The sequence below is a fragment of the Cricetulus griseus genome (assembly GCF_003668045.3).
Source record: "Cricetulus griseus strain 17A/GY chromosome 1 unlocalized genomic scaffold, alternate assembly CriGri-PICRH-1.0 chr1_1, whole genome shotgun sequence".
In the NCBI taxonomy this organism is placed as follows: domain Eukaryota; kingdom Metazoa; phylum Chordata; class Mammalia; order Rodentia; family Cricetidae; genus Cricetulus; species Cricetulus griseus.
The window spans coordinates 27,747,818-27,769,074 of NW_023276807.1; the positions used below are offsets into that span (position 1 = coordinate 27,747,818).

Below are 21,257 nucleotides of genomic sequence, written 5' to 3' on the forward strand. Positions count from 1 at the left end.
TTGAATGCTTTTCCAGCGTTTATTAATTTGTCCTTTGGCTTTTCATGAAGTCCCTGTTAGAGTGGGACCCTGTTTTATCATTTGTCCAGTTCGAAGAAAGATTCATTAAAATTTTGTTTGGCATGGGTATGCTTCCTGTCTTCGATGTAGTTTTAGACATTTTTAAAATCCCTTTTAGTGTTCAACATCACTGCAGAAGTAGTGCAGATGTAAGCTCAGTATTTTCATCACTCACATTCTAGGCTTTCTGAAATCCAAGTGGCTTGAAATAAAGATGGTTGACACAGCTGTCTTGGATTTAATAGATTAAAAATTACAAAAGCTTTAGAAAATTAGTGTTGTTTTTGTTGTATTTATGTTTGTATTCTGTTCTGCTAACTTAAAAAGATCTAGTTGAGTATATTGTATTTACAGGGATATGTTATGATTCTTTCACCTACTAATTTGAACCTGTTTCTTTTAATAGCAATTATGTTGTACTCAACATAATTTTAACTTTTAACTTGATGTCAAAATACCTAGAGAAAGCACACACAATGTTAATTGGATAGAGTACTAATCTCCACAAACACAATACATTAATATAATTCATGTCCAGAACATAACAGTCATCCTAAAGGCTTCCTTTTTTTTTTTCTGTACTATCATAAATGAATACTCCTGTAAATTCTGATGTGAAACATTTCCTTTTCCTATTTTCTAAGCTTATTTTAATAGTTCCATTAAATTCTATCATTTGTATATGTTGTAATGCACTTATTCTAATTTTAGATGTTTGTAATGTTCATGTATCTCTAGTGGAAATAAAACAGCAGAGAATGTCTGTTTTATCTTTCATTATAAAAGTTATCCCAGGATGGATGTTACTCAGTTTAAGAGGGTAACATTTTTTAGACTTTTTATATATTGGAAATTTACATTGTAAAGTAGTTAAAAGACTTAATATTTCCATCAGTTTTTTTAAAGATTTTAATATAATCTGCATGCATGCTTGCACACCAGATCTCCTTATAGATGGTTGTGAGCCACCATGTGGTTGCTGGGAATTGAACTCAGGTCCTCTGGAAGAGCAGCCAGTGCTCTTAATCTCTGAGCCATCTCTCCAGCCCCTCCATCAGTGGTTTTATGTTTCTTTTTCATGATCCATAATAATAACTGTTTGACAGTCTTCAAGGTTTTACTAACTCGATAGATCAGAAGTTAATGTGAAAAATAGACTTTCTAACAATTAATTTTAGATTTACTATTTTATGTATATGAGTGTTTTGCCTGCATGTACATCTTTGCACCCATTTGTGCTTCCTGCCCAAGGAGGTGGTGAGCGTCCATGTGTGTGCTGGGAATCGAACCCAAGAATCCTTTGCAACAGCAAGAAATGAGCTTAACCACTGAGCCAACTCTCCAACCTGAAAACTAGAATTTTAAATTCACTTTGCCCAGTTAGTGTAAAGTACCTGGTGAGACAACTATATTAATGAAATTTACAATTGATTTTCTTTTGAAAACTGTGGGCTTTATAGGTTGAGACCAGACTGTGTAACACCTAAGTATCAAGTAATTGAAGCAGTTTGCTGCTTTTCTCTGTGGGTAAATATTTGTCATATGCAGTGAACTATGAATATCCTAGTACTTCTAGTATATAAAATGTATAGATGACAAAGACAGAAATAAGTTTGATAGATACAGGGAGACCAGGTCATGGGCGCCTTGGATTCCTGCTAGTCCTATTTACTGCATTTTTCTCTACACATCAATGTAATGTCTACCATAAACTGAAAGATCTGTAAATGGGCTTTGAATGAAAATTAATTGAAATACTATGGTACATCTACCACATGTTGTAACCTTTGAAAAATTTTGTGGGGTGTATAATATAGTCAGATATGCATTTTATTAGTGTTGAATAGGTTGTAGGGGGTTAAGACTGGTCACTAAGACCAGCTAAGAGGCTGTGGAGTAAGGAGACTATATCTAGAACAATAGTAATTATGAATAACAAGGGTAAGTGTTTCTGTAATGTCAGGTACAAACCAGAAAAACAAAGAAAGATGAAACAGGACCAATATTCCATCGTTTCTTTTTCCCTACTCATTGAAAGCTCCCCATTTCCTTCACACTTCTAACTGTACGTTTATTGTTTTCCTAAAATTTTCTAGGTCAGTTCTCATTTCCTTTTGGGAGGATCCATGCTTCACCATGTTGAGAGCTAAGAATCAGCTTTTTTTGTTATCACCCCATTACCTGAAGCAGCTAAAAGATACATCAGCCTCCAGATGGAAACGGCTCCTACATCAGCAGCAACCCCTTCACCCAGAATGGGCTGTACTGGCCAAAAAGCAGCTGAAAGGCAAAAACCCAGAGGACCTAATATGGCGCACCCCAGAAGGGATCTCTATAAAGCCCTTGTATTCCAGGGCAGATACTATGGACTTACCTGAAGAACTTCCAGGAGTGAAGCCCTTCACACGTGGACCGTATCCCACCATGTATACCTATAGACCCTGGACCATCCGTCAGTATGCAGGCTTTAGTACTGTAGAAGAAAGCAATAAATTCTATAAGGACAATATTAAGGGTAAGATTTCAATGTGAGACATGATGATTATGAGACATGATGACATGAGACATTGATTCATTTCTGTAAATATGATATTCATTTTGTGCTTAAATTTACTGTGAAACAAATGCATGCTTTTCAACTTCTGTGGTCAAAAAGACATGAGGCAAAGAAAAAAGTGTAAAATTCTGGGAGATAAACCACACTTCTACCCACACAGTAGGAAAGAAATGAGATGGAATTGCATGAAGGAAAGAGAAATGGGGTTTATGTTTGGAAAGCTTTTAGTTTTGTTGAGATAACTGGGGGGAAGAGCTTAAATGATGCCAAACATTTAGTAGGAAATAAGGTGCTAACCATATATACAGTGAAAGCTGTGTCATTAAAAATTATGTCTGATTTCCTTTCTATTGTATGATAAAATTTTACTGTTTGAATGCTTAACTTTAGAATTTCTAGGTTTATGTTGCTTAGGGAGGGGTTGGAGTTATATTTAATGTGTTTAGTTATCTGACAAGTTTCATGGGGACTGCATATTTAGCTGAGTGGTAGTGCACTTGCCCAGTGTGGCCTTGGATTTCATTCCTAGCTCCTTTAACATTTTTAGGGGGTTATGAGAATAAAATCTAAAATTCTATGTCAGCAGTATTTGAATGACAATGACATTATGCTATGACTATGGTAAAGAACAAAAAAAATTAAAAATCATATATATGCTAAGTTGTATTAAGTATATGTGATCAGCTAGAGATTTTCATGGATTTTGAAAACATCTGAATAAAACAATATAGATAACCACAAAAATTATTTGATGTATGAGATTAAGCAACAGATCCTTGTGCAGGTGTGAGGTAAGTGATACACTGTTGCTTCTGTTATTTCTAATAGAACTAGCAGCTCAGTTTGTGTGTCTTAGTGTCCTGGAAACAGCTGACTCTTAGGAAGCCAAGCATTTGTTTCCATGATTGTCACGGGCATGAGGTACATTTGCTTCTAGTTACTTCACTATGAGACTCTAACTTACCCCCTCCCCCTGTTTTTTCTTCCTCCTTATGTACTTAGCTGGTCAGCAGGGATTGTCCGTTGCCTTTGACCTGGCAACACATCGTGGTTACGATTCGGACAACCCTCGAGTTCGTGGAGATGTGGGAATGGCTGGAGTTGCTATTGACACTGTAGAAGACACCAAAATCCTATTTGATGGCATCCCTTTAGAAAAAATGTCTGTTTCCATGACCATGAATGGAGCAGTTATCCCAATCCTGGCAACATTTATAGTAACTGGGGAAGAGCAAGGTGTGCCCAAAGAGAAGCTCACGGGCACAATTCAGAACGATATCCTAAAAGAATTTATGGTCAGAAATACTTACATTTTCCCACCAGAACCATCCATGAAAATTATCGCTGACATTTTCCAGTACACAGCACAGGTATGCTTTCTTTCTGTAGTTTGCTGTAGTCGTTTGTTGGAATTTTCATAAAGTGCTACAAGTTACCTTGAATTTCATAACTGAGTCTGAGTAAGTTATGTTGTCAGCCTGTCTTGTTATCTTTTAGTGTTTTTGTTTTCATGTGGTAATTTTATGGTCATAACCTAGGCAATATTCCACTGTTCCACTCACTGTTCTTTCGTTGATACTTAGTTGTCTGATAAATTGTCAGTGTCAAGGAACTCTCACTTCCTTGGTTCTGCTCAGAGTTCAGAGGAAGTCAAGTTACATACTGGTATCAACAAGACACATGGGCTTATTTCTGTTACAAATTAGGTTGGAACAGACTGTTTATATGTCTGCCACCTCCATGACAATTCGCCCCTGAGTTATGCATGCCTTCCCCAGCCAGATTAGTGAGAGAAGAGGCTCGCAGGGCACTGCTACGGAAGCAGCATTTCCTCTACATTCCTTTGAGCAGTAGATGTTTTCCCTGATGTTCACTTCCTGTTTGCAGTGCTTTTCTCCTCCCATCCTTTAAAATACCATAATGCCAAAGAGAACATGTCTTCTGCATCAAACCTTTTTTTTTTAACCTCTTCACCCTCTGCATCTACTTATATCAGAAATCCTGAAGGCATTTTCTGCATTCTTGATGCTCAGCCTTTGTGTTTTTTAAAGTATTGTCATGTTTTGCATCTGCCAATTGAATTGTACCGCATAGGTTTGTATACGTATAATTGCATTATGTATAACTGTGTATTTGTAACACACTTTGAAATGTCTAAGACATGTGTAAATATTCTGCATAGCGTCCTGTAGCAAGCACATAAAGAGTAAAAGTTAGTAGGAGCCCGCTCTGTTTGGCTTAAGGAAGTTAGAAGGTGGGCTGTGAGGGGTTTGTCTCTGCAGAGCAATCTCCACAGTAGTCAGGACTCCAGGTTCCTTTCATCTTGCTTTTCTTTTGTTGTTAGGTATATTGACTGCTATGGGTAAGGAAGGAAATAAGGCAGGATGGCCAGATTCAGGAGAGGGAGAGGAATCTTCCAGAGGACTAGCAAAGTTCTCCTGTATCTCTGTGGACACAATAGTAAGAGAAGACCAGAGAGTAGGGCTTGTACTGTGGAACTCTAAGCTTAGGACTTGCTGTCAGAGGAGGAAGGTGAAGACTGGTTGCTGGAGTGGATGGTAGCATCCTCTGCATCTATATACTTGTGTACATCACCTTGTAAATGATCTTAATGTTATCTAGAAGTTCCGAATTGTCTTTACATAATCCTTCCTGTAAGTGACAGCATGCCAGTTCCAGATTCTGATCAAATGATGCTTTTTTGAAATTCCATGTAAACTGTAAACTTTGTATTTTTAAAAGAATTCTTAATTATGAGAAAATATATGTATTGTCATATTACTGTGTTAACCATTTGTAAGTATACAGTGGCATTAAGTTTATTTTCACTGTTGTGCAACCACTACCAACATCTACCTTTAGACTTAATTTTGCAGACCTGAAACTGTCTATTCCACAGAAAACCCCATTGTCCCCTCCCTTCCTCTGTAGGACACCACGGTTGTATTGTTATAAGCCTTTGCAGATTTGAATACTGCAGATTGTTCACATGGGTAGGATCATTCAGTATTTTTTTTCTTTCTTTTTTTCTTTTGATAGTCTCATTCCATTCACTATAGTATCCCCAGGGCTGTCCAGTTTTATGCCATAGCAGAAACTTCCTTTTAAAGGTTGAATAGTTTTCTGTTATGCTTACATTTCTGTTATTTAGAAGTCTATCACACTCCTCTGCACAGCAAAGCCTCTGTTTCCTCGATTTTGTTTGGAAACTCCAAAAACGCAGTTATTTTTCCCAATTTCATGTGATTCTATCCCCTTTTTGATTTTGTTACAGAGAATTCTCAAAGAACTTTGGGCTACATAGAGTACTTGAGAATGTAAAGTCACAACTATATTTGTATATTATATGAATGTATATAAGTATGATATATGTAAATGGTATATTTAATTTATAACATAGCTGAACAATGCAACTAGCTTTTTTGAGTGCTTAATATCTGCTGGAGTAATACTAAGTGATTTAGATAAATCATTTAATCTTAAAACAATTCCACAAGAATGACACAATTATTACCTCTGTTTTGTAGGAAACCAAAGAATAGCAAAGTTGAGAAATTTACCAGTGGTTAAATGTTATGGTGAAAACTTGAGCCCTTTAACATCAAAGCCCATGTTTTCATGAAACATATTATGTTTACTTGACTTAAGTAGTATGACAACTCTTTGATTCTGTAGGATATATTCAGTAAGGTACTTGAACTAACATAAAATGTGGGGAAATAATGGTATGTGATATTCTTAGTGGTCACAGTAGAAAGAGCCTGGAATATTCTTAGCATTAACTATCACAATGAATCCAACTAAAACCTTTGATTTTTTTTTAAAAGGGTAAAGCCAACCTTTTAAAAGTGATTTATTTTTATTTCATATGCATTGTTGTTTTGCCTGCATGGCTATATAAAGGTGCTGTATCCCCTGGGACTGCAGCTACACACACGTGTGAGCTGCCATGTGGACCCAGGTCCTCTGGAAGAATAGCCAGTGCTCCTAACCACTGAGCCATTTCTCCAGCTCCAGGCTTTGATATTTTTAAGCTATGCCTTTTATCCTGTTTTGCTACAAAACATAACACTAAGGATCAAATCAGTTTTGTTTACTGTGTACTTGTTCATATTGGATACATTCATTCAAATAAGAAAATAGTGTAAGTAAGTAATATAAAATTTACTAACATATCAGGCAGATCATAAGGTCTTTGTGAAGTCTTAGCTTGCTCAAAGGATAACTGGTGCTACTATTTTCTAGTAGAAAAACAAACAATATCTTAAAGATGTTCCATATGTCAATCACTCTAAATTTGAGAGGGAATTTGATCTAACAAATACTAGTTTATTTCAGTTAAGATTATAAACTACCAAGTAATCTGAAATTGAACATCATTTATAGATAACACTTGCTTTTATAACATAAGTTTAATAGAACCTTTTCATAGTTTATTCATTATTATATTTTATTATTTTATATAGCACATGCCAAAATTTAATTCCATTTCGATTAGTGGGTACCATATGCAGGAAGCAGGAGCTGATGCCATTCTAGAGCTGGCCTATACCATCGCAGATGGGTTAGAATACTGCAGAACTGGACTCCAGGCTGGACTCACAATTGATGAATTTGCACCAAGGTCAGTAACTAACATCTTAGGTTTCTTTTCTACATCAACAGCATTCAAAGAACCATTTTCTACCTGTACAGCAAAATATACTGATCAAATAAAGTGGTAGGGATAAATGCCATGATAGACTTAGATTATCTTATATCCTTCCAAGTGAGAAAGAGAAAATAAGCCAATATTTTCAATAGCAAAAAAACAGAATTTAATTTGACCATACTTTTCTGTAAATTGGAAGAACACCATCTTTGTAGTGATTGACAGAGCACAGCTAACACATGCATGGAGGTTATACTAAAATATAAATATGAGATCAAGGTTACATTATTTCTTTCCATTTGAAAATATGGAAATCACCTATTCTTTTTTTCCCTATAACATGTATATAAGTGTTTGGGAATAGACAATACTATAAACTATATTGCCTCAAAATGAATTGTTAATAAAGTTGTATAGAAAATATGGAAACATTTGAAACAACATTTATGGAATATTTAAATTGGTCAGAGATCAACTCAGGCTTCATTCAGATCAGCAAGGCCTTGGTGAGCCCTTCCCTGAGAGGCTCACCTGTGTGTTGGAAATTCAAATGTTCAAAACATGGCTAGTGATAGCTTCTTTGTTCTGAGATACTGTATGCTTGTTATCACAGCAGCTCCCAAAATGTGGTCTATAGTGGGAAATTGCCAATACGGAGTCAGGTAGAAATATAAGGGTATTTAATAGGGAAAAGCCTTACTTACAGAGCGACCTAGCCAGCTGGTGTGGCAGCAGTCTGTATGGCAAGTACCAAAGTGAAAGCGAAAGAGCAAACTCGCAAGCTTGTGAGGGCGTGGTCAGGCACACCTGTAGCCAGGCCCTAAGTAGGCGTGGCTACGGCTTCCCCTACAATTCCCCTTTTAGTCTAAAAGAGAATTAAAACTTAACAGTTTAAAGTATCCAAAATTAACAATCATAAAGGTAAAATTTAAAAAGATACAACAATCTGCTTATGTCACATCCTAACTATCTATGTTAACTAAACTCTAAAGTCATCTGAGAGAGGTGTCCAAGCCTGAACACCTCCTCCAATCCCAATCATAAACAATAGGAAGCTATCCCTAACTAGGTATATACACTATCCTAAGTGACAACAATGGGGAAAGGGGGCAGAATTGTGGCTACATGGTCCAGTGCCTCCTGGGGATTATGTAGATCATCAAGGATTGCACTGTTCTGAGCACTTTAAAACTTTGTTCTCCTTTTACATTTTTATTTTCCCCAGAGTTTATATAAAGTTAAATGGTGTGTTATTTGAATTAGATTGGTTTTAGCTGTCTTCGTTTAAACTGCACATTAAAGAGGTTTGCAAAAATGTAGAACAGGACTGGGAAAAATGACTCAGTTGGTAATTACCTGCAGAGGATCGGAGTTTAATTCCTATAACCCATGCATCAAAGCTATAGAGATGCTGCAACCCCAGTGCCAAGGAGTCAGAGGCAGGTGGCTTCCAGGTTCACTATCTCAGCTCATTTTTTGTCAGAGATAGCCCCTGCCTCAAAATAAACAAGGGAAAAAGGTAGATGATGCCCAAGAAACAAACTTCAAATTGTCCTTTGGCTTGCACGTGCACACATGCACACACACGAACACATAGAAAATGGACACCATTCTACTAAAAACATTTTAAAATGAAAAGTAAATGTTTCTTTTATTCTAAGTTCTTATGATAGAGAAATGGTACTCTTTATAAGATAGTTACTTTACATGTTATGTGTTAATTATTTTACCTGAACTAATGGATAAAATTTAGATAATTATATTGAAACAAAGAGAAGTTCTTCATAGAGTCTTATTAAATTTTAGTGTCTTAGAGCTTTTTTTTTTTTTTTTTCTTTTTCAAGACAGGGTTTCTCTGTGTAGCTTGGAGCCTATCCTGGCAATCGCTTTGGAGACCAGGCTGGCCTCAAACTCACATAGATCTGCCTGCTTTTGCCTCCCAAGCCTGGGATTAAAGGCGTGCGCCACCAACGCCCAACGAGCTCATTTGTTTTATATGAGATTTTACAACCTGGCCACTAGAGGCAAATAGGTAATCTAAATATGCAAATCAATTAAATCCATTACAGAATGATGTAAAAGGGAATAGTGAGGCTAAGGACAAATTAAAGGAGAATGTGACTAAACTGAATGCTCCTTCATTTTCTTAAAACACATGAAGAAGCAACCCTATGCTACACAAACAAAGCAAGCATGTGTCTCTGTTCTTTCAATCACAACCCCTGTGTTACAAAGTTGGTATTCCTGGGCTCTTTTTCTTTGTAAAGAAATTGATCTTGAAGTCGGGCGGTGGTGGCACACACCTTTAATCCAGCACTCAGGAGGCAGAGGCAGGCTGATCTTTGTGAGTTTGAGGCCAGTCTAGTCTACAAAGCTACATGGAGAAACCCTGTCTTGGAAAAAAAAAAAAGAAATGAATCTTGAGCTGGACATATAGCTGAATGTCAGAAGCATTTGCCTAGCAAGGCCCTAGGTTCAGTCCCAGCATTGGGGAGATAAGAGTTTGATTCTGTGCTACTGACGTTGGAACACAGACTCTAGTGTGTTTTGTGTAAATGCTCTACCACTAAGCCACATCCCTTGCCCATGAATCTGTCTTACTTAGCACACAAGAGGAAAGTCTTTCATAAAGAAAATCACATGGAAAGGGAATAATTCTTCCCCAGAAGCAAATATTCACAGCCATTTTTATGTTAGACTCATAGTTACTTGATACCTGTGCTTTGCTTTTAATTCAAATTAATTGTTGACATTCAGTTCTGAACATGGGTTTTTCTAGTGTGTGATGCAATTAGTTTTATTTTCTTGTATATATGTTTCATTTAGTTCTGGACTTTAATTATCTTAGGTTGTCTTTCTTTTGGGGAATTGGGATGAACTTCTACATGGAAATAGCGAAGATGCGAGCTGGGAGAAGACTTTGGGCTCACTTAATAGAAAAAATGTTCCAGCCTAAAAACTCCAAATCTCTTCTTCTGCGAGCACATTGCCAGACGTCAGGGTGGTCACTGACTGAGCAGGTTTGTGTCTGTCTGAAAATAGAGATCTTGACTGAGCAGGTTTGTGTCTGTCTGAAATTAGAGATCTTGAATACGGAAACGAACATATTTCTTCTAGGCAACAGGTACAGCCCATTTGCTAGTATCTGAAAGTCCTGAATAGTCCTGAAGCATAATGCACACTTAGCGTTTGAGTTTACACATACGGAATAGAGTTAGCTCTCTCTAGTGGTTAACTGTAAAATCATTCCTCTCTTGGCTTGTGCATAGTTCTCTTACATCTTAGTATTTCAGGTTAGCCTACAAAGTTATGGGTCTGTTTCATTGCGTCATCTCATGCACATATGGCATTATGCTTTGTTCTCTTCATTCCCCTCCCACTAACCACTCCCTTTCCCCACTGCTTCCCTTTCTTTTTCTTTTCCTAGGCAGTCCCCTGTTTGACTTTTTTTTTTTTTTAATCACATTTTCCTGTTTTTATCCCATGTATCCTTTCTGTTACCTTTTGTACATGACTCTCTTTAGTTTTGTGGCCTACAAACACACTTGTAGATATACACATGCATATTTAACTTTAAATCTAGGTTCTGTGGATATGGGGAAAATACACGGTATTTGTCCTGAATCTGGCTTACTTTGCTGAACATATGATTTCCAGGTACACCCACTTTCCTGCAACTCATGATTTCATTTTTTTATGGCTTCATAATTCTATTGTATTTATGTATCACATTCTGTTTTCATCTGTTGATAGAGACCTAGACTGATTTCATTCCCTCACTATTGTGACTAGAGAATTCATAAACATGGATGCACAATTATCTCGTGGTATATTGATTTAGAGCCCCCTGGGTGTGCTCTCAGGAGTGCTATAGCTGGAACCTACAGTAGTGCTCCTTTCAGGACCCTTAGGAACGTGCACGCTGAAGTCTATGGAGGCTACACAACAGTTCACACGTTCACCGGCACTGAATTGGGCTCCTCTATTTCTTTACTAATATTTGTTACTGTTTGCTTCCTTTTCTTGTGACCTCTTGTTTCTTTTTTTCTTTCTATCTTTTAAATTTTTTTCTCTTCTGATTCAGTGTCTCACTGCTTAGTCCTGGCTAGTCTGGAACTCAATATGCACACCAGGTCGGCCTCTGCCTCCTGAATGCTGGGATTACAGCGTGTGCTGCCACACACACACCTTGAGTCATTTCTGTTCATGTTGAGGATCGGTCAGACTTGGGTGAAATGGAATCTTAAAGCAGTTTTAATAAACAGTCCCTCAATGACTATAAATACCTCATGTTTACCTGCTATTTGTATTCATTCTTTTGAGTTTTTTTTTTTTTTCTCTAGCCCATAGCCTCTTTATTTTTTTTCCATTCGTTAACTTATTTAGGGATTTGGTTGTTTGGGTTTGGGGACTTAATTTTTACAGTTCTTAGGTTTAATCTCTCTCTCGGTGTATAGTGGCAGATTTGTTTTTTGCCCATCTGTAGCCAGTCTCTTTACCCTTCTGGCTGTTACACAGAAGCTCTTGAATTTCAGGAAATCTCATTTATCAGTTCTTGGGATTATTTATTGTGCTAACACAGTGAAAAATTATTTGCTGCTGAAGAAATAAAAATCATGTTATAATTAATACTTGGAAATAATTTTAAAGAGATACATTATAGCATAAAACTATTTAAAATATGATTTTATCTTAACACACACACACATACTCAAATAAAAGTTGTGTCTTAAGTAAGAAATGGCACAGGTAGGCCTTTAAAGGCTATTATCATTTGGGTAGTATAATTTGATTCCATTGAAATTGTGTTGCGATATTTTGCTTCTTTATCCATTCATTTTATATGTTCACTTACTGTGATTTTAAGTTACATGTCTTTTCTACTGTTAGTGTGGATTAACAACCAACATGTCCTTTATGACTGTAGAAGGAGAGATTCTGAGCTTGGAAGGAACTTTTATAATCCTATTTTAATATGCTGATTTCTACAATTAAAACTGAAATCTATAGACTAGTCAACATCACTGTTAGGAATATTTCTTATGTAAGAATTTACACTTACTTAGTTTAATTAGTGATTTATTAAGTGCCTACTTCTGTACATATCCATTGCAGGAGATACTCTGAGGTATGCAAAATAATTAGAAGATTGTAAGTTAGGAAAAAAGATTCCTGTAATCTAAGAAAAATTATACTTCATGATATGCTTATGGAACAGTATTTAAACAATGTAAAATTGTTTGATATTTTAGAGGAATATATAAGACAATGTTTTCATGCTAAACCTGAACTACATACCTTGGCTCTTAATTCATTTCTAGCTTGCTCCCTAATTTACATGAGTTTATTTGGTACTCTGACATCTGATGTTCAGTGCATCTCCAAACTGCTTGGTTTGGGGATGGTATAAGTTATATAGTTGTTGCTTAATTAGAATGTCTCTTACAGCGCTGATGACTGTGAACTTTTTCTTGTTTTGTTTTTATTTTTGGTCAAATGTTTTAGGATCCCTACAATAACATTGTCCGCACTGCGATCGAAGCCATGGCAGCTGTGTTTGGAGGGACACAGTCTTTGCATACAAATTCTTTTGATGAAGCTCTGGGCTTGCCTACTGTGAAAAGTGCTCGAATTGCCCGAAACACACAAATCATCATTCAGGAAGAATCTGGCATCCCCAAAGTGGCTGATCCTTGGGGAGGATCATACATGATGGAATCCCTCACAAATGATGTTTATGAAGCTGCTCTGAAGGTCAGTTTCTTCTCCTTCAACTTCGCTCTTTATATATTTCTTGACCTATAAATAATCAGTTTTAGATTTAGACTAAAATTATAAAATGTATGTGAGAAAAGCAAAATCTATCTTTGACTTTATAGTTTTCAGTGCTAAAATATTTTTAAAGTATATTTTTGTTTCTATGATTATACTTTATACAGTATTAAAAGATAGCTACTATTAAAAGTGCATATGCTTACATAGATGCGCAGACACAGACAAACACACATAGAAACAGGCAGACACACACAGACATATAGAAACATACACAGATGGACACATATACACAAGCATAGATATTGACAAGCAGATACACAGATGTACACAGACACAGAGACACAATGCAAATATACATAGACACATACACACCAGGGTAAGGGGGAGGTAGTACTCTATTGTGTTTCAGTTCTTATTGTTTCTGTTAACTGGAGTAAGCTACAGTTTTTCTTTTTGTCTGTGTATTTTACATCATACATTCATGTACTGTTTCTTCTGATTTTGTTGGCTTTAGGAGTTAGACACAATGCTTTAGACACTGTCTTCTGCTTTTCTGCTCTTTAGTATTTCAGCTAAATACCACTTCTTCCTTTCCCCTTCCTACCAATATAATGGTATCTCAGTTTCTCCCTTCCCACCATATTCTCATGTTCTTATTTGCTTTGAACTGGTTCCCTGTAGGTCTCCTGACCTCTATGGAATATAAAATCTGGAACTCATGCCTATTATTTTGCAGCACTTCTTTTTTTTAAAAATTATTTAATAGTCATACATACATGTAATGTGTTTGGATCAAAACCACCCGCAGCTTCTACTCGAATTCTTCCCTCATCCACTTTTCCCTCCTAACTTCATGTGCTGTCTCTTAAAAAAAAAAAAAAAGAGAAATACACCCTCAGTCCCTTTGTGCTGCCTCTCTGCATGGATTCGAGTCCATCTACTGTCAGAACCCTACTTCCTACAGGTAAAGGTCTCTCCCTCTCGTTGTATAAACCAGTTGCCAGTAGCTCCTAAGATGGAGATGGAACTTTGCACTCTCTCCCTATCCATACTGAGATTTTTCACTGGCTTAATCTTGTGCAGGTTTTTTGCCTGCAGTCCCAGACAGCCACTGTGAGTCCATGTATGCAATTGGATGGCCATGCCTGGAAAACTGTTTTTCTCCAGATAATCTACTTTCTCTACCTCTTAGAACCTTTCCACTCCCTCTTCCACAACGATCACCTGCACCCCTGAGGAAAAGATGTGATGTGGATGTCCCATTCGGTGTGGAGCATTCCACAGTTTCTTAGTCTCTGAGCTCTGACTAATTGTGCATCTTTCTGTTAATCTTGATGCTCTGCTCATAGAAGCTTCCTAGGAACTTTATGTGTTTGAAAGTTTCTCCATAGTGCTCTTAGCCTTGACTGGGAAGCTGAGGAAGCCCTGAATCAATGTGGAAGGAAATCCTGAGCACAGCCCTGCCAGGGACCTCAGTGCTTCAGACACGGGAGCTGACAAAGCCTTCCGCTGGTCCATAGGCAGATGTTGACAGTGTGTGCAAGACCAGAAGTGCAGCTGCTCCTCTTAGATGACTACAGCTTGAGGCTGCTGCTTTGGAGAGACTCCACATGGAGACTAGCAAACCCTTCCTGAGCTGTACATAAAAAGCACCGAGTTTCCTGGCCATTGCTCTTGACTGATTTATTTCTCTCCACCTGCGAGCTAGGGTCCACCCCATCCCAGCTTTGCTTATGTTGACTTGTATCTGTCTGTCTTTCTTCATTTCCTGTGTGCCCAGTCAAGTTCACAAACCCATTAGTGAGCAGCAGCAGATCTGGTTTAAAAATTGTTTCTATTCATGATTCTGTGATCAACTTTGTTAGTGCTAATCTGCTTTTCATTCCAACTTCTTACACTCTTGCCTCTAGTAGTTGTGATCAGAAATTCGAAGCTCTTTATTCTTTCTAAAAGCATCAAGATCTCTTCTGATTTTTGTGTTGATGCCCATCTCATATACATATTGTATTCAATATTATACTGGGTTTTTGATGATTCTCCTTCGCTGAATATACACACAAATGATATCACCTTTTGTTTTTCAAATTAAAAGTAGAATTGCATTTTGACATGTTTTTTTCTTAAGGAGTCATAAACCTTGCAAACCTTGTTCATGAAAAAATAAAGGCTAGAGAACTGGAGCTATTGTTGGCCTTTCCCCACAAGACGTGACTGAGAAATTTCAGGTTTTCCAGGCTATACTTCAAATTTTTTCTTTTGTCTTTTTAGATAGCTTTAAGCATACAACTTCTAATTATTTCCCTTGTGCTTAATTAATTACTTTCCTATAAAGGATTAACATTTGGCTTATAATTTGCATGCTATTAGGGGATATATATAAAATATAAGGCTAGGGTAAATGCTTTATCTCTTATTTTTACTAGCTTTTGTCTTTTTTCCTTTTGTTTTTTGTTCTTTCTTTCTTTCTTTCTTTCTTTCTTTCTTTCTTTCTTTCTGTTAGCTCATAAATGAAGTTGAAGAAATGGGTGGAATGGCCAAAGCTGTAGCTGAAGGAATACCTAAGCTTCGCATTGAAGAATGCGCTGCCAGAAGACAGGCTAGAATAGATTCTGGTAAGAGAAAAGAGAAAAGTTTGTATATTTCAATGTATATTTCAATTTTCTGTGGATACCATGAACAATTGGTACAAATATATCTTAAAATGACATAACAATGTCAAACTAGGGCTTTGATAAAATTTTCTCATATCTTCACATCCAAATATATTTATATGTCTGTATCTTGTGCCTTTGTATTCTTGCAAGCACACAGGCAAGCATATATGTACTTCTAACATAGATGTGCATATGTGAGCGATAGGCAATGGCAGTATTAAGGATAGCATGCTTGACAGTCCTTGTGCTCTCCATGGAAGAATTCACTCATTCACTTTGGGGATACTTTTTGGTATTCACTGGTTGAGTTGCTTGCTGTGGCTGCACATGCAGCTGTGGCCAGGACAGACATGAACTCTTCAGCGTATAGAGATTTCATTGCAGTAAAAAGGAACTGAACATGTAAAGAAACTAAGTAATCACTGGCGATGCTAAGTACTGTGAAGGAACTAAGGAGTGTAAAATGGGATGCGATGGTGAATCACCTGTAGACGTGAGAAAGTATGCTCATAGTATTGATTTATTATTGACAGATTTTTAAAACTATCTTTTCAGTTAACAACTGGCTGTAAGAAAATTCTAGAAAATACTAGAAAGGTATTGGGCATCGCCACTCTCTTTGCTTTCTCAGTCTGTCCTGACCTTGCAGAGAATCCATTACGTAAATGTGTAACTTCTTCCCATCTTACCTGTATCCCAGGATGGAGTTTCTGCATTATGCTAAAATTTGTTATGAGATAAGAGTGTTACTTAAAATTATTAACTTATAAAAATATGTCCTAATCAGAGCATTTCCAATAGGAGACAATTTATGAGTAGATTCACATGTTATTTTTCTTTGGGCAATCAATAGGTTCTGAAGTCATTGTTGGAGTAAATAAGTATCAGTTGGAGAAAGAAGACTCTGTAGAAGTCCTGGCCATTGACAATACTTCAGTGCGTAAGAAGCAGATTGAAAAACTTAAGAAGGTATTGTTGACTGTTGTTTGATAAGTAAGTCCTGGGTTCTGGGTTCTGAGTTCTTACTTGTTCCACATCGCTTCTGTAATATCTGGAAGAGGTCAGTATTACTTCTCATATTTTTTAAAGGTAAGACATTGGGAAACTTGCTTGGAATAAATAATTGGACAATCATGACTCAGTCTATGTTTCTTAATACTGTAGTGCTAAAGTCACAAAGTAAGAATACAGTGCAGCTTAGGGTCAGTGATTGAGTCAGGGGCTCTCATTGTATGTTTCCTCCACTAGACCATGGCTCATCTGCTTTCTGATTTGTCAAACTGTCTTTGCTAGCAATTTTGTAAGCTTCAGTGTTTCGGGAGCTTTTTGCATTTTGCTGGAGTATGCTGTGTTCATCTTGGTGAGCACCATGCTTCTGTTTTATTTCAGTTTCTTTCTGAAATGTTATATGAAAGTAGACAAAACATTCACAGTTGTCACATATATTCTACTCTCTGAAGCTGTCTTGTCTCCTAGTCTGTAGCTTTTGTCATCACTATTTCTGAGGCAACAAGCAAGCAAACAAATCAACCCCTTTTAATTTTTTTCTTCACTTTCCCTGATTAAGAATAAACTTTTTCTCTCTTAGTTCAAACATTCTATAAAAACTAAATAGACTTTTTCTAGTTAGATTATATGGAATTCTTTGTAGATATTTAATGACCTCTTTTCCACTTTCAAACTTAATCTAAATCAAGTATCACACTTTATCTTGAAGTGCTCTGTTTAGCAAGGAGCTGTATGTCTCCTGTAGTCACAGTGTCTCAGTATTTATTACAGCTGGAAACCCTTGATTCCTGCACTTTAGTTTCCTATTAACTATATACTGTCAAGGCTTGGGACAGCCCATTTACCATAAACTATGCCAAACCTTACTGGGGCAAGAGAAACTCGGCTTCTGGAGAAATGGAAGGCTCTGTTGTAGCCTTCCAAGCATTTAAAACTAGAATAACTCTTAGAACCATGACAAATCAGAAGTTAAAATCAATTTAATGTGTTTCTACTGTGGTTCCCTGAGCTTTTTCTAGTACTGGGTTCAAGTATATATTTTCTGAGGTTTCCTTAGAAGTAGATACAGCAGTGTTTGACTGTTAGTACACCTGCCACCCCCATGCCCCGAGACTGAACTACCTGAACACTAATTTTCTATTGATTTTTTTCTTCCGTCCCTAATCCTACTTAATTTAGCATGTAATTTTTTTTTACTTCAGCCCCTAATCCCAGTTATTTTTAGCATGTAATTTTACTCTTTGAATTTTAGTCCTCTTCTGTCCAGGTAATTCTAACTACCTACTTACTCTAAGGAGTATTAGTGTTTTGATGAACTTGGAAAGGCATGCTTCCAGGCTTTGTCTCAAGACCACTCTACCTAAGAAGCTCATAGTCATTCCTACCCAAAGCCTGCCGGCTCCACTCACTGCTCAATCTCTCTTTCAATCTAATCTGCTTTATTTCTTCTGTTACATTAGATAATTACTTGTATATTTGCTTACTGTTTTTTTCTTAAAAATTCAGGAATAAAATATCAGGAGGGTATGGACATTGTTTTGATACAATACATCGCCATAATTACAGTAAAACGGCCAGAAATTGATACTTAATTAATACTTACCAATTTTAATTGAAAAATTTTGCCCATGCATACTTTTGCTGGAGCTGAATTGCTTAGAATTCCATGAACTTAAGACTAACCCAGGTTTTTGGATCATAACTGCTGAAAATACATGTAAGGATTGAATTTGTAAGCCATTCTGGCTGTCAGTACAGTTCCTACTTGCAGAGGTTCTTATTTCCTGCAAGAATGATTCTGCATTCTTTTTCTTACTGCTTCTTCTCTAGTACTCAGATGTATTGAGTGTCTGTGCTATGCCGGCAGTCATGTTAGACACACATTCTCCTCATTTAATTCTGTTAGGAGTCATATTATTCTTTTTATCAATCCAATCTGACAGGAAGCAGGTCTGGAGAGATGTCTGTATTTTCTTAAGTGACTGTCAGATGGAAGTTGAACCCAGTATGAGTAGATCCCTGTGCCTATTTGCTTCATTGTAGCACTAGTGTGTTTCCAGTGTTTTTGACTCTTAACTCTAAGCAAAAGGTGCATTTTCCCTAATGCCTAGCTATATGCACCGTGTGAGTACACCTGTTATGAAGATAAGTTTCTACAAACAATACTCTTATAAACTATACTCCATGCCCTTCTTATAAACTATGCTCCATGCCCTTTGATGCTTTCTGTTCTATTTAAATTCTATAGAAAGGCTTATCACAATTATTAATTCTACACCACCACACTGCGGTGCATTAGGTGTCATAACTCAGAAGCACCACACTTTAGCACACCTTTCCTAGATGGATAATTCAGATTCAAAACATGTAGTCATTTAATAGCAAAAAATAAGCTTTTTCCTTTTGAAGAGGATTTGGAATTGAGTTTTTCTGTGCTATAATACACACTTTCCATCCGTCTCTGATAACAGATGATATAATCTCAGTGGCATCATGGGAAGTATCATAGTTTGGACTTTATTTGCAGGAGGTGCAGCTTGTGAGACTTGGGCTTGAGTAATGTTGACCATACAAGTGTTGGCAAAGCACAGTAGAGCTAGGACCTGAGGAGACATGGTTTTAGCCATGCTTTCTATTAGTTTTCTTTCTCAGTCTTTTTCTGTCTCCAGCAAGGTCACTTCTTAGAATGAGTTTTAAATAAAAAGAATAGCAATACGTATTATGGCCGGCATGTTGTCAGTCATCTAAAGGACACTTCTGGTACAGTTAAACTCACCTGTAAGCTTCGGCCTGGTCTCCTTCCCACTGTTCATTGAGTAGGTTCCTTGACATTCCCCTGTAAAGGGCCCACCTGTTTTTATTGTGCCATCCCTTCAGAAAAGCCCAGGTAACTATTTGGAAAGTTACCGCTCTGCTTGCTTCTGATTTGTTGACTTTGTGCTAAATCAGAATTATTTTACAGAATCCTGAATGAATGAACATACTTTTAGGTTGAATACTATTCTGTTCTATTGCTTTCCCTTTTTCTGAGGTAAAGATTACGGAATTTGGTCAATAGCGTATGTGACAGGGTTTAATCTTGTAGTACCTATTTTATCGCCCTTTCTCACTAAGCTGTCCCTTCTCTTCTTTCTAAGATCAAGTCCAGCAGGGATCAAGTTTTGGCTCAGCGGTCTCTTGAGGCACTTACCCAGTGTGCTGCCACTGGAGATGGCAATATCTTGGCTCTTGCTGTGGATGCAGCCCGTGCAAGGTGAACACGTGGGAGTTTGGAGATTTCCAAATAATGAAAGTTTGATCTGCTTTTCAGAGGGTACTCAAATCAGACATCATGTCTGTAAATTCTGTGAGCCTAAAGGAAAATAATGAAACTATTAGAAACTTTATACTGGTTTTTCTCATTTCAGTACTTATTGATACTTAAGATACCAATACACTTTGAGAAAAATTAGTAGTTGTGTAATTCACTGTAGCTCAGAACACTTGGCACTATTATAATGCATCAGTTTCTTTGATTTGTAGGTTGAGATCTGATGTACTCAGTTGTATGAGCAAGGCTGTGTGTACAACCTTGACATAGTCAGTCTTTGGAGGAAAGAGAGGAAACTCTTATCCGATAATTGTTAAAAAAAAAAAGAAGTTATTGTCATTGCGTTTAAATCATTAATTAATCAGGAAGCAACCAGCAGAATAAACGACCCCCAACACTAATTCTTTCTCCTTTGTTGCTAGATAAGTCTAGTGTTGTAAGATGAAAATAGAGGGAACAGTGACAAGGCAGGGGGGACGGAGAGAATGGCAATAGAGTACGTGTGAATGTGTTTGTACTCTCTTATTTTGTGTTGATGTCATGGCCTAGTTCACAGTTTCCCATCTGGTTTCCTTGAGTTCACCACTGTCCTTGGAACACACTGAAAGTTTGATTTCTCACCAGGAAATATCAGTGCTACTTTCGCTCTGCCTGTTTGTATTGATAAATGAGATATTGTTGAGTTGCCTTCTGATACTTACTGACTTGTGACTTCAGGTTACTTAGTCTTTCTTTTGTTGACAGATATTATGAAGGGATTACAGTGCACCAAAGATCACTTTTATATTAAGTATCCTCAGGAAAGATGTTTTCATAGTATCTTAAAAACATTCTTGAGTTTTTACAGCCCATTTTTATTTATTAACAAAATATTTGAATTGTATTGATTATTGATGTGAACATTTATCGATTTCTTGTTAATCAATGCTCTCCCTGGCACCTCTTTTTAATATTGTAGATGTACAGTTGGAGAAATCACAGATGCTTTGAAGAAGATTTTTGGTGAGCATAAAGCTAATGATCGTATGGTGAGTGGAGCATATCGGCAGGAGTTTGGAGAAAGTAAAGAGATAACATCTGCCATCAAGAGGTAGGTGCTGTGTGAGCTACCTCACTAAAGCTCTGCTCTCATCTTCGTGCTAATACAGTTCCTTTGAGCATGCTGATGCCTTACTGTCTTGCTACCTGGGAAATACATTGACTTTTCTAGTCTCTTATTCTTATAAAAGGAATAAATATCAA

At 37.0% G+C, this 21,257-nt stretch overlaps 1 protein-coding gene across 3 annotated transcripts in view; it reads left to right on the plus strand.

Moving 5' to 3' along the window:
* Positions 1-21,257, plus strand: part of Mmut (methylmalonyl-CoA mutase) — a 29,667-nt gene that overhangs the window by 1,590 nt on the left and 6,820 nt on the right. For all 3 annotated transcript variants that reach the window (XM_027387473.2, XM_027387475.2, XM_027387476.2), the window contains exons 2-10: positions 2,157-2,575; positions 3,620-3,987; positions 7,084-7,241; positions 10,117-10,288; positions 12,774-13,022; positions 15,544-15,655; positions 16,551-16,666; positions 19,843-19,958; positions 20,974-21,105. In XM_027387473.2, coding sequence (XP_027243274.1) covers positions 2,197-2,575; positions 3,620-3,987; positions 7,084-7,241; positions 10,117-10,288; positions 12,774-13,022; positions 15,544-15,655; positions 16,551-16,666; positions 19,843-19,958; positions 20,974-21,105 — 1,802 coding nt within the window. In that variant the 5' untranslated portion in view covers positions 2,157-2,196. The remainder of the gene's footprint in view (positions 1-2,156; positions 2,576-3,619; positions 3,988-7,083; positions 7,242-10,116; positions 10,289-12,773; positions 13,023-15,543; positions 15,656-16,550; positions 16,667-19,842; positions 19,959-20,973; positions 21,106-21,257) is intronic.